General features: G+C 40.6%; 1 protein-coding gene across 3 annotated transcripts in view; it reads right to left on the bottom strand.

Annotated features, from left to right (window-relative positions):
• The window catches only part of dnajb6.L (DnaJ heat shock protein family (Hsp40) member B6 L homeolog), a 59,505-nt gene that overhangs the window by 32,116 nt on the left and 13,333 nt on the right, over window positions 1-14,056 (bottom strand). For all 3 annotated transcript variants that reach the window (XM_041565800.1, XM_041565799.1, XM_041565801.1), the window contains exons 2-3: window positions 4,598-4,685; window positions 2,172-2,281 (exon numbers count right to left, since the gene is read on the bottom strand). In XM_041565800.1, coding sequence (XP_041421734.1) covers window positions 2,172-2,281; window positions 4,598-4,662 — 175 coding nt within the window. In that variant the 5' untranslated portion in view covers window positions 4,663-4,685. The remainder of the gene's footprint in view (window positions 1-2,171; window positions 2,282-4,597; window positions 4,686-14,056) is intronic.

Below are 14,056 nucleotides of genomic sequence, written 5' to 3'. Positions count from 1 at the left end.
TAGTACTTATCTGTTATCTACTGTGTATCCTGTGCTTCAATGGCTGCCCCCATGGCTACAGTGCAGCTTGTTTATATAAACTATAGTCGTACTAATCTGTTATCTACTGTGTATCCTGTGCTTGAATGGCTGCCCCATGGCTACACAGCAGCTTGTTTATATAAACTATAGTTGTACTAATCTGTTATCTACTGTGTATCCTGTGCTTGAATGGCTGCCCCCATGGCTACACAGCAGCTTGTGTATATAAACTATAGTAGTACTTATCTGTTATCTACTGTGTATCCTGTGCTTGAATGGCTGCCCCCATGGCTACACAGCAGCTTGTTTATATAAACTATAGTAGTACTTATCTGTTATCTACTGTGTATTCTGTGCTTGAATGGCTGCCCCCCATGGCTACACAGCAGCTTGTTTATATAAACTATAGTAGTACTTATCTGTTATCTACTGTGTATCCTGTGCTTGAATGGCTGCCCCCATGGCTACACAGCAGCTTGTTTATATAAACTATAGTAGTACTTATCTGTTATCTACTGTGTATCCTGTGCTTGAATGGCTGCCCCCATGGCTACACAGCAGCTTATTTATATAAATTATAGTAGTACTTATCTGTTATCTACTGTGTATCCTGTGCTTGAATGGCTGCCCCCATGGCTACAGAGCAGCTTGTTTATATAAACTATAGTCGTACTAATCTGTTATCTACTGTGTATCCTGTGCTTGAATGGCTGCCCCCATGGCTACACAGCAGCTTGTTTATATAAACTATAGTCGTACTAATCTGTTATCTACTGTGTATCCTGTGCTTGAATGGCTGCCCCCATGGCTACACAGCAGCTTGTTTATATAAACTATAGTAGTACTTATCTGTTATCTACTGTGTATCCTGTGCTTGAATGGCTGCCCCCATTTGTCAGTTTGGACCAGTGATCATCAATGCAAACAAACAGGGAGCGGAATCCTTTATTCGAGTAAGAAATGAACACCCAATCTATGCTTTTAAAGGAGAAGGAAAGATCTTTTAACTTGGGAGTGCAAAAAGTTAGGCACCCTCAAGTGATCGCATGTACTTACCTATCAGAAGAAAACTGAACCAACTCAGGATTCTTCCAGCGAGCACCACGGAGCAATCGTCTTTTGGCTTTTTCTTTTCTCGCGCGCATGCGCAGTAGAGCGAAAAGCGGAACTTTAACAAAAAAAGTTGACTATTTCATTCTACTGCGCATGCATCTGCCCCGGGAAATTTGAAGAAAGAAGAAGCCGGAAGACGACCGCTATTTGGTGCTCGCTGGAACAATCATCGGCTGGTGCAGTTTTCTGCTGATAGAAGCACCGGCCCGAGGTTTCAGGTAAGTAAATGCGATCAATTGTAGGTGCCTAACATTTGGCAACCCCAAGTTAAAAGACGTTCCCTTCTCCGTTAACCAGTGGCACAATAGTCTTCTTTGGCATAATGCCAATTTTTGAAGGTCACTAGCTTGTCTATGACAAGTTTGCTTATGCTTATAAATATTGATATTTGCACTGGAGAGTAGGACGTACCTCGTGTCAGTTGTTACTATCATGCAATATTTGAGAATAAACTCCCTGGACAAATTGGTTGCCTATTAAAGGAAAACTATACTCTCCAACAATCTCGGTCTCTATCACATAAAACAGCTCATATGTAAAACCCTGCTTCATGTAAATAAACCATTTTCATAATAATGTACTTTTTTAGTATTATGTGCCATTGGGTAATCCTAAATAGAAAACTGCCATTTTAAAAAAATAAGGGCCGTCCCCTGGGATCGTACGATTCACGGTGCACACAAACATACCAAACAAACCATACATGTAAGGTCACATGAGCCAATTAACAGACAGAGTTCAGTCTTTTGCTTCCACACTTCTTCCTGTTACAGTTGTAGTATTTCTGGTCAGGTGATCTCTGAGGCAGCACACAGACCATCACAAAATGGTGGCTCAAGGCAAGAGATGTAAAAGGGCAGTATTTACTTAAATATAAATTCTAGTTTGATAAGATTCTTTAATATGCCACTTAATATGATATAAACTATCTGTTGCTTATTTTGGGGGTATAGTTTTCCTTTAAGGATTACTACCTATTGGCTGCCTATTAAGCCTAAGGGGGGGTTGGGGTGGAAGAGGATTAGGAAGATACTTACAATCTGACAGGACCTCATAAGCTTCAGCAACTTCTTTGAACCTCCTCTCGGCTTCATCTTTATTGTCAGGGTTCTTATCGGGATGCCACTTTAAGGCTAGCCTGCGGTATCTGAAATACAGGTTTATCAAGAAAAGGGTTTATTATGGTTTAACATCAAGTACAACTTTCCACTTGTAGATATGCTACCCCCACTAAAGTGTCTTTTCTTCATCTCTCTCTCTCTTTCCCCTCATTAGGCATTTCCCACCCATGTTTTCTCGTGTCCCACCTCTATTTCTTCAATCGGTTCTGATTAGAAACCACCCTACCAGCCTGTGTATGCTGTCATCACACAGTTTTAAAGGACCAGTAACTTCAAAAAAGATTTTTTTAAAAATTTGTTACTATGCAACGAAAAAAACCCACCAAGACAAATGAAACTTTAAAATAGCAAAGCCTTTATTAAGAAATAACTTACGGAAACTCCTCTTCCTGTCCTCTTCAGAAAAGATGCTCAATTTCTCCTCCCTGGCTTCCCTCTCCCTCGCTCCTCCAGCTCATGCTGCTCTCAGATGTGGCCACTCTGACTGCGGATCTGGTTTTGTATTTGTCTCGTGAGAAATAATAGTAAAATAACAGTTCATTTTTCGACTGGGTTTGTTCCGCTGTCTAATTTCTACATTGTTAAAGACGGAGCCCCAGGTAGTCTGATCCCCCGGTGAGCAGTCTTAGAGGCACCGACAGCATAAACCGCTCTGGCCCACCCCTCCCGTGACAGGGGAAAGAGACTGAGTTTTATTTTATTTTTTTGGGGGGGGGGGGGGGCAGGCCCTCCTGGCCCAGTCTCCCCTCCTGCTGGCTCCCGGGGCAGCCAGCAGGAGGGGAGACTGGGCCAGGAAGGCATGGTGCCGGTGCGCAGGGGCAGCAGTAAAAGATCTACTCGGCTGGATTTTCTGTGAGAGACAGGGAGGTTTAAGTAGCGGTCCAGGGATGATAGCTGTGATAGGAAAATCGGGACTGATGGGTAGTATGCATTTGCCTGACTAAGAGGGTGTAGTTTGAACTCCCACCCGCAGCCTATCCAGGACGATAACTGTGACAAAACGAGCGGTATAGAAAGCTGTGTTGGGACAAGAAGATGCAGGTAACCGCTCTTCCTTTACGAAGTCTGCAGCTCAGTAACAGCAAGGGACCCAGTGTTTTTCTTAATCCTAGTAAAGTGCAGTAAAGTTGGGTCCCCCCCCCAAAAAAAATAAAACTCAGTCTCTTTCCCCTGTCACAGGAGGGGGTGGCCCGGAGCGGTTTATGCTGTCGGTGCCTCTAAGACTGCTCACCGGGGGACCTGACTACCTGGGGCTCCGTCCTTAACACGGTAGAAATTAGACAGCGGAACAAACCCAGTCGAAAAATGAACTGTTATTTTACTATTATTTCTCACGAGGCAAATACAAAACCGGATCCGCAGTCAGTGTGGCCACATCTGAGAGCAGCATGAGCGAGAGAGAGGAAAGCCAGGGAGAGAAATCGAGCGCCGCAGGATGGATGATCGCCCTGTCGCCTTTTCTGAAGAGATGGAGAAGTGGAGTTTCTGTAAGTTATTTCTTAATAAAGGCTTTGCTATTGTAAAGTTTCATGTCTTTTTTTTTTTTTTCGTTGTATAGTAACAAATTTTTTTTTTAATTTTTTTTTGATGTTACTGGTCCTTTAAAGGAACAGTAACACCAAAAAAAAAATGAAAGTTTTAAAGTAATGAAAATATCATGTAGTGTTGCCCTGCGCTGGTAAAACTGATGTGTTTGCTTCAGAAACACTACTATAGTTCATATAAACAAGCTGCTGTGTAGCAATGGCGGAAATTGAAAAAAGTCTATATGGCACAGGTTAAATAGTGGATAACAGATAACACCATTATGTTGTACAGAGGTTATCTGCTGTGTACCCTGAGCCTTTTCTCCATTGAATGGCTGCCCCCATTGCTACACAGCAGCTTATTTATCTAAACAATAGTAGCGTTTCTGAAACAAACAGCAGTTTTAGGGTGGTGGCAGACGGGGAGATTAGTCGCCCAGCGACATATCTTCTCTACTTTGGGGGACTAATCTCCTCAAATGCTCTCCCGCGGGCAAGAATTTGAATCACTTCAGATTTCCAAAGTCGCCCAAAGTTTCCTTGTGAGGCAACTTCGAAAAAACTGAAGCGATATGTATATGATCCAGCCGTTGATTTGTATCCTTGTGGCGGGAAGGCATTTGAATAGATTAGTCACACCGAAGTAGAGAAGATTTGTCGCTGGGCAACTAATCTCCCCGTCTGCCACATCCCTTACCAGTGCTGGGCAACACTGCATTATATTTGTATTACTTTAAACAATTGAATTTTTTGATGTTACTGTTCCTTTAAACTGACCCACAGTTATATCTCACCATCAAAGCAGGAAACACTTACGCTTTCTTAATATCATCTGCAGAGGCATTCCTCTGGACTCCCAAAACTTCGTAATACTCCACCATGGCTCAGTAATGTGATGTACAATCTGAAAAGGATAGACGATGTTAGTGTGATGACAAATCCAAATGCAAGTGGAATATGATAAGAGAATGGAACACACTGCACACGTTCTATTGAACAGATAAAGATATTAACAAAAAAGTATCACAACATTTCCATTTTTTATTATTCAGCTGAACACAAGCCAGTGGCGCCCGTATCACTAAAATACGCCTGTCAAGAAACGCCAGTTACTTCTCTGTCTGTCACTAGTTATTAATATTACGGGAAGGCCGTCTCCCATAGAGTTAATTTTAAGCAAATGAATCTATTTTTAAGGAATGGTTTCCTTTTTCTTTGTAACAATAAAACAGAACCTGGTACTGGATTGTTGCTAAGCTGCATGAATCCATATTGTTAGCAAAATTATCCTACTGGATTTATTTAATGTTTAACTGCTTTTTAGTAGACGCTGTATGGAGATCCAAATTACCGAAACATCCCTTATCTGGAAAGTCCTAGGTACCAAGAGTATAGATAAATAGATAGATAACAGAGAGTTCAAGAACAGATAGATGGATATATAGATGAATAGATAGATGGATAATAGATAGAGAGAAGATAGAGAGAGGATAGAGAAGATAGAGAAGAGAGGAGAGGGAAGAGAGATGGATGGATGGATAGATGGCAAAATGTAGAAAGATAGATGATAGATAGATAGATAGTAGGGATGCACCGAATCCAGGATTCGGTTCGGGATTCGGCCTTTTTCAGCAGGATTCGGATTCAGCCAAATCCTTCTGCCTGGCCAAACGAAATCCTACTTTGCATATGCAAATTAGGGCCGGGGAGGGGAATTGCATAATTTTTTGTGACAAAACAAGGAAGTAAAAAATGTTTTTCCCTTCCCACCACTAATTTGCATATGCAAATTAGGATTCGGATTCGGTTCGGTATTCAGTCGAATCTTTCAAGAAGGATTCGGGGGTTCGGCCGAATCCAAAAAAGTGGATTTGGTGCAATTGATAGATAGATAGATGGATGGATCAATAGATGGTAGATGGATAAATAGATGGAGACGATAGATAGATGATTGTTTAGGGAGGAGGGGCTTGAAGCTAATTTTGCACATGGGCCTGTACCTTTGTTATTGCACAAACAGCAACCATTTTAAGCTATAATGGAAAAGAAAGTTGATGTGTTTCAGTAAGGCATGGGATCTGCTATCCAGAAAACTATGAACTAGGGCAGGGGTCCCCAACCTTTTCAGGCCCGGGGACCAAAAAAAGAGCAAGGACCGGGGGGGTCGGGAGGTTGTCAGAGGGGTCGGCGTCCAATCCGTTTATTGTTCGGTGGCCCAGTACAGGACTGTCCATGATCCGGTTCTGGGCCGCGGCCCGGTGGTTGGGGACCCCTGAACTAGGGCAACAACCTGTTGTAGATCATTGTTTTTTTTTCTTTAACAATCAAACAGTACTTTGGACTTGATGGAAACTAAACTGAAAAAATCCATGTTGTTGGCAAAAAAAAAACAAATATCCAATTTTTTTAATGTTTAAATGTGTTTAAAGGGATACCGTCATGGAAAAACATGTTTTGTTTTTTCAACATTCACCAGTTAATAGTGCTGCTCCAACAGACTTCTGCACTGAAATCAGTTTTTCAAAAGAGCAAACAGATTTTTTTATATTCAATTTTGAAATCTGACATGGGGCTAGACATATTGTCAGTTTCACAAATGCTCCCAGTCATGTGACTTGTGCTCTAATAAACTTCAGTCACTCTTTACTGTTGTACTGCAAGCTGGAGTGATATCACCCCCTCCCTCCACCACCACCCCAGCAGCCCATCAGCAGAACAATGGGAAGGTAACCAGATAGCAGCTCCCTAACACAATATAACAGCTGCCTGGTAGATCTAAGAACAGCACTTAATATAAAATCCAGGTCCCAATGCGACACATTCAGTTACATTGAGTAGGAGAAACAACAGCCTGCCAGAAAGCAGTTCCATCCTAAAGTGCTGGCTCTTTCTGAAAGCACATGACCAGGCAAAATGACCTGAGATGCACCTACACACCAATATTACAATTAAAAATACAATTGCTGGTTCAGGAATAACATTTTATATTGTCGAGTGAATTATTTGCAGGTGTAAACAGTGTCATTTAGAAATATAAACTACACCATAAAAATCATGATTGCTGCTCAAAATGACAAAGACAACAAATCCTCTGCTTCCTCTCACCCCAAAAAAAATACCCAGTTGTGCTGCTATTTCTCAGCATGCAACAACGCCCTTTATAAAAAGCAGCATTTCTGATGACGGCGTTCATTTGATGGAAAAAAAGCTGCAGCTGAACTTTCATCATTCCGGGTGATTAAAGGCTTCAAAAATAAAGGCAACATTTGTGTGCGTGTGTGTGTGTGGGGGGGGGGTGCTTAAGTAAAAAGCCGTGCAGGAAGCTGAAGGTCACGCATGCACAATCCTCCGACCCCCAGCGCAGCCACACCAGATATATTTATAGCCCACCGCATGGAGATAATTAAAGCCAAGGCTCTTGTTGTGATAGCTTTCCCTTCATCTCAATTAAAGGGCTATCCCCAAGTGTCAACGGGGAGCCAGAAATAGTTGTGTTTCCAGGGAATTACATAGAGGATTCTGAAGAAGTCTGACAGCATGGAGACCTAGTTTAACTGTCACACGGGAACACTTAGAGGAGATGTTGTCATCTTGCCGGAATCATTGCCAGGGCTGCACAGTAAGGGCCACATTTATCAAGGGTCGAAAGGGAATTGTTCAAATTTGATGAGAATTTCTTAAAAAAATTGAATTTCGAGATTATTTTACTCTGGCCCTTTAAGAACTCTTATTTTACTATTCGCCACCTAAAACCTGCCGATTTGCTGTTTTAGTCAATGAGAGTCGTCCTGGGATCAATTTTGAGTTGTTTGCAGCCTTCCTGACATTTGAGGGGTTTTTTTCTGCGAAACAAAACTCGAATTGAGCTTTTAAAACGCTAATCAAATTCGATTCCAGTTTTCGGGTTGATCCTATTCATACAAGTTTAACAAATTCTATTTTTTTTAAATAAAATGAATTCGAAATTCGACCTTTGATAAATGTGCCTTCAAGAGTTAAGGTGGCCATAGACGCAAAGTTCCGATTGTACGAATCGAGGATTAGTACAATTTTCGGGCCGTGTGATTTTGTCCCGAATGTCCCGCCGGATCCCATTGCGCTCTCATCGTAATCTGATCGTTCGGCCATAGGGCCAAACGTTCAGATTACCCCCTATATAGCCACGACCCGTTAGTGGCATATGGGGGAAAGATTTCGCCAAACAAGCGAATCTTTTGGTCTATGGCCACCTTTACAAACGTAAGAAGAAACAAAACAGGGGGGCTGTCCTTTTGCACTAGTCCAAAAGGCCCCCATACACTGGCAGATACAAGCTGCTGACAAATAAAGTTGGGAACTCATTGCCCAGTGTATGGGGCCCTCACACAGGCTTCCTCGATAGATATCTGCCAGATGTCGATCGGCCGGGTTTAAAAATCCTATTGGATCGAGGGCCGCATTGGTTTGTTGATTTGGTCCTCGATCCACCCGTTTTCTACTCGTTGTGCCCCAGGGCCTACAATCGGATCAGCCCAATATCGCCCACCTCAAGGTGGGCATATCGAGGAGAGATCCACTCCTTTTGCGAGAGCTCCGGCAGGCTACTTTTAAAGGAGAACTAAAGAAAGTAGGTAGAAATGTTGTACATTATGTTTTGGGCTTCTCTACCAGCCCAAGGCAACCACAGCCCTTTAGCAGTAAAGATCTGTGTCTCCAAAGATGCCCCAGTAGCTCCCCATCTTCTTTTCTGCTGATTCACTGCACATGCTCTGTGCTGCTGTCACTTACTAAGCTTAGGGACCCACTCACAATATACAGTATACATAGAATAAAAATGTCACAATATAAGGCTGATTAGTAATTAATATGATAATTACTACATGGCAGCACAGAAACCAGTGCAATAAGCATCAGAATTTAATAATCAGAACTGTAGCATCATCTTATATTACAGCCAGGGAAGCTCATTTTCTGCTGGATAATTAGTGACGAGCCCTAAGCTTAGCTTCTCAACAGCCAATCAGAGCCCACTGAGCATGTGAGTGTCACAGACACTTTCCAAGATGGTGACCCCCTGTGACAAGTTTGAAGTCCTGGATCATTGCTGCTATTGACAAGCTGAAACTTTAGGCTGGTGCAATAAGTTCAGAATACGGTAAGTACTTATAGCCATATTCATTTGTTCTCTTCTAAAGGGGTAGTTTGCCTTTACTTTGATTTTCAGTATGTTATAGAATGAGCAATGCTAAGCAACTTTTTTTGTTTTTTCACTATTTACCTTTTTCTTCTGACTCTTTCCAGCTTTCAAATGGGGGTCAGTGACCCATCTAAAACAAATGCTCTGTTAAGGCTACAAACATATTGTTATCGCTACTTTTTCTTATTCATCTTTCTATTAAGATCCTCTCCTATTCATATCCCAGTCTCTTGTTCAAGTCAATGCATGGTTGCTAGGGTAAGTTGGACCCTGGCAACCAGACTGCTGAAATGCAAACGAGAGAGTTGCTGAATAAAAAGCTTAATAACTCTAAAACCACTAATAATAAAAAAATTAAAACCAAGTGCAAATTGTCTCAGAATATCCCTCTCTACATCATACTAAAGGTTAACTGAAGGTGAACAAACCCTTTATCCACTAGGATGGTGGGGATAGACTCTGCTGGATACCACACGTTAGCAAAAAGAACATCCATAATCTCAAGAGCTTGTGTCTGAACTCTCAGAAAAGGCGCATACAGCATGAATTAAATATGACAGTAAAATGCAGCAGGTCAAAATCCGTGCACTCAAGTAAACAATTTTTCTTAAAACAGAAAAACACTGGATAACTGTGACAGTAACAAAGGGTCTATAGATATCAGCTGATCCTACAGTCTGTGGAGTTGCTTTTATTTGCTTCCCAGTGACGCTTCCTGCAAGAGTCACACGAGATACCCTCTAAAAAGGGCAAACCCATGTATTAAAGGAGAACTAAACCTTAAGAATTAATGAGGCTAAAAATTTATGTTTTATATAATGACCTTATTGCACCAGCCTAATGTTTGAGCTTGTCAATAGCAGCAATGATCCAGGACTTCAAACTTGTCACAGGGGGTCACCATCTTGGAAAGTGTCTGTGACACTCACATGCTCAGTGGGCTCTGAGCAGCTGTTGAGAAGCTAAGCTTAGGGCTCGTCATTAATTATCCAGCAGAAAATGAGCTTCCCTGGCTGTAATATAAGCTGATGCTACAGGTTTGCTGATTATTAAATTCTGATGCTAATTGCACTGGTTTCTGTGCTGCCATGTAGTAATTACCTGTATTAATTACTAATCAGCCTTATATTGTGACATTTCTATTCTATGTGTACTGTATATTGTGAGTGGGTCCCTCAGCTCAGTAAGTGACAGCAGCACAGAGCATGTGCAGTGAATCAGCAGAAAAGAAGATGGGGAGCTACTGGGGCATCTTTGGAGACACAGATCTTTACTGCTAAAGGGCTGTGGTTGCCTTGGGCTGGTACAGAAGCACAAAACATAATGTACAACATTTCTTGCCACTTCTTTAGTTTAACTTTCCTTGTCCTTTAAACAGGATATAAATCATGGCATTTTAAAGGGGCGGTTCCCCTTTGCGTTAACTTTTAATACGTTATAAAACCGCCAATTCAAAGTAACTTTTCAATTGGTCTTCATTATTTACTTTGTATAGTTTTTTTAATTATTTGACCTCTTCCTTGGACTCTTTCCAGCTTTCAAATGGGGGGATCACTGAGCCCATCTAAAAAACAAATGCTCTGTAAGGCTACAAATGTATTGTTATTGCTATTTTTTATTACTCATCTTTCAATTTAGGTTTCTCCTAATCATATTCCGGTCTCTTATCCAAATCAGTGCATTGTTGCTAGGGTAATTTGGACCCTAGCAACCAGATGGGTGATATTGCAAAGTGGAGAGCTGCTGAATAAAAAAAGCTAAATAAATCATATATATATATAATAAACCATAAATAATAAAAAAAAGTAAAATCAATTGCAAATTGTCTCACTAGCCACATTATGCTAACAGTTAATATAAAGGTGAACAACCCCCATTAAAAATGATTTCCTTTTTCTCAGTAACAATAAAACATTATCTTGTACTTGATCCCAACTAAGATATAATTAATCCTTATTGGAGGCAAAACCAGCCTATTGGGTTTATTTAATGTTTACATGATTTTCTAGTAGACCTAATGTATAAAGATCCAAATTATGGAAAGATCTGTTATCCAGAAAACCCCAGGTCCTGAGCGTTCTGGATAACAGGTCTCATATCTGTATTTTCATATATAATAACACAGCAAACCCCTGTAATTCTTCTAACGCACTGCAGACAAGCTCCCAAAACAGTACATGTGTCTTTGAGATAACATAGTTTGATGTAGAGAGTGATATTCTGAGACAATTTGTTTTCATTTTTTATTATTTGTGGTTTTTGAGTTATTTAGCTTTTTATTCAGCAGCTCTTCAATTTGCATCTTAACCAGTCTTAACCTTATCAACCATGTATTGATTTAAATAAGAGACTGGAATATGAATAGGAGAGGCCTGAATAGAAAGATGAGTAATAACAATACATTTGTACTCTTACAGAGCATTTGTTTTTTAGAAGGGGTCAGTGACCCCCATTTGAAAGCTGTAAAGAGTGAGAAGAAAAAGGCAAATAACTATAAAACATGAATAATGAAAACCAATTGAAAAGTTGCTTAGAATTGCTATAACATAATAAAAGTTACCTTAAAGGAGAAGCACCCCTTTAGAATATGAATTGAAAATGAACTGCAGCACTGTGGGATTGTATATGAAGGAACGTTAGGCTTGAAAGATACGCACAATTATATATTCAGAGACCTTAGCTTGTATATAGTATATCTCTGGGCAAGAGCTGGAGTTTTCCACGAGTGTCCCTGTGATCTGTGTGCAGTTTAAAGTGCAGTATAAGAGCAAAGGTACAAAGCAACCCAATATCCAGATTTTATCTTTCAGCTACAATTCCACATCATATATATATATATATATATATATATATATATATATATATATATATATATATATATATATATATATATAATTAGTCTTGCAGATTAATTGCAATATAATATATGGCCACTATCATTTCTGGGAATCCTATTTGGAACAGGTATTTTTAGTTGCAGTTTTTCCAGTTTGCCTCACCCGTGGTCCAGTAACAATAAAAGCTCAGCTGTCGTAGACGAGATCACCAGGGAATATTCTGCAGAAGAATTTGCATTGAATCTAGCCTCTCTGAGGTGTATATTTATCGAAGAGTGAAGTTAGAGATCTCTACAGTCCGTAGAATGAAATACCGCCTCTCTCTATTCAGTGCTATGGGATTTTTAAAGGCGTATTTATCAAAGGGTGAAAGTGAACGTTCACCATTTGATAAATACGCTTTTAAAAATCCCATAAAAATGAATAGAGAGAGGCGGTATTTCACTCTGCGGACCGTGGAGATCTCTAACTTCACTCTTTAAAGGAGAACTAAAGCTTAAAGGGATCCTGTCATCTGAAAACATTTTTTCAGTTAATAGTGCTGCTCCAGCAGGCTTCTGCACTGAAATCCATTCCTCAAAAGAACAAACAGATTTTTTTATATTCAATTTTGAAATCTGACATGGGGCTAGACATTTTGTCAATTTCCCAGCTGCCCTTGGTCATGTGACTTGTGCCTGCACTTTAGGAGAGAAATGCTTTCTGGCAGGCTGCTGTTTTTCCTTCTCAATGTAACTGAATGTGTCTCAGTGAGACATGGGTTTTTACTATTGAGTGTTGTTCTTAGATCTACCAGGCAGCTGTTATCTTAGGGAGCTGCTATCTGGTCACCTTCCTAATGTTCTGTTGTTTGGCTGCTGGGGGGGGGAGGAGGGTAATATCACTCCAACTTGCAGTACAGCAGTAAAGAGTGATTGAAGTTTATCAGAGCACAAGTCACATGACTTGGGGCAGCTGGGAAATTGACAATATGTCTAGCCCCATGTCAGATTTCAAAATTGAATATAAAAAATCTGCTCTTTTGAGAAATGGATTTCAGTGCAGAATTCTGCTGGAGCAGCACTATTAACTGATTCATTTTGAAAAAAAATTTTTTTCCCAAGACAGTATCCCTTTAACTAAAGACATAGACTAGAAATGTTGTACATTATGTTTTGTGCTTCTGTACCAGCCCAAGGCAACCACAGCCCTTTAACAGTAAAGATCTGTCTCTCCAAAGATGCCCCAGTAGCTCCCCATCTTCTTTTCTGCTGATTCACTGCACATGCTCTGTGCTGCTGTCACTTACTGAGCTTAGGGACCCACTCACAATATACAGTACACATAGAATAGAAATGTCACAATATAAGGCTGATTAGTAATTAATACACATAATTACTACATGGCTGCACATAAACCAGTGCAATTAGCATCAGAATGTAATAATCAGCCCTGTAGCATCAGCTTATATTACAGACCAACCTCATTTTCTACTGGATAATTAGTGACAACCCCCTAAGCTTAGCTTCTCAACAGCTGCTCAGAGCCCACTGAGCATGTGAGTGTCACAGACACTTTCCAAGATGTTGACCCCCTGTGACAAGTTTGAAGTCCTGGATCATTGCTGCTATTGACAAACTAAAACTCTAGGATGGTGCAATAAGTTCAATATAAAAAATATGGTATTATTAGCCTCCTTTAATAAATATACCCCTTAGTATAATAATGGGAGCAATCTTACAATCCTGTGCAACTGCTCTTTGATTTTGTGTTTCTGGCAGGGGAGACAGCTAGAAGAACAGGACACAACAATAAGCTGGAGGATGGTAAATACATGCATTATCTTCCTACATTGAAGTCTATAGGCGTCCTTTCTGCGGCGAAACTTAGCGAAAAAATTCGCTCATCCATAATGTCCACCAAAAAATGGGCAATGTCGTCTAATCTGATAGTTTGATCCTATGGCCAAACGACTGGAATACAATAACGGGAATACCAGCCAACGGGACAAGGACCACATCAACTAGCCAATGGGGTCCTTGATTGGCCAGGAAAATTAATCCTGCCCAATCGAGATCTTGACAATTTGAACGAGGGGTCCGGGGAATGAGGCACCCGGGCCAAAAAGTATTCAACAGTGAGCCACACGTGGACCCTAATAGATAGAAAATTTAAATTGTTTGCCCCAATCTATGCATTGGATTAACTATGTAAAGCCCGAGAGGAGCGCTGGATTTATATATTTGTTCTATAGGCATCTTAAATCAGCCCGTGTATGGCCAC

Source organism: Xenopus laevis, chromosome 6L (genome assembly GCF_017654675.1).
Source record: "Xenopus laevis strain J_2021 chromosome 6L, Xenopus_laevis_v10.1, whole genome shotgun sequence".
Classification (NCBI taxonomy): domain Eukaryota; kingdom Metazoa; phylum Chordata; class Amphibia; order Anura; family Pipidae; genus Xenopus; species Xenopus laevis.
Note: the sequence above shows the minus strand (reverse complement) of the source record. Positions and strands in the feature narration are given on the sequence as shown.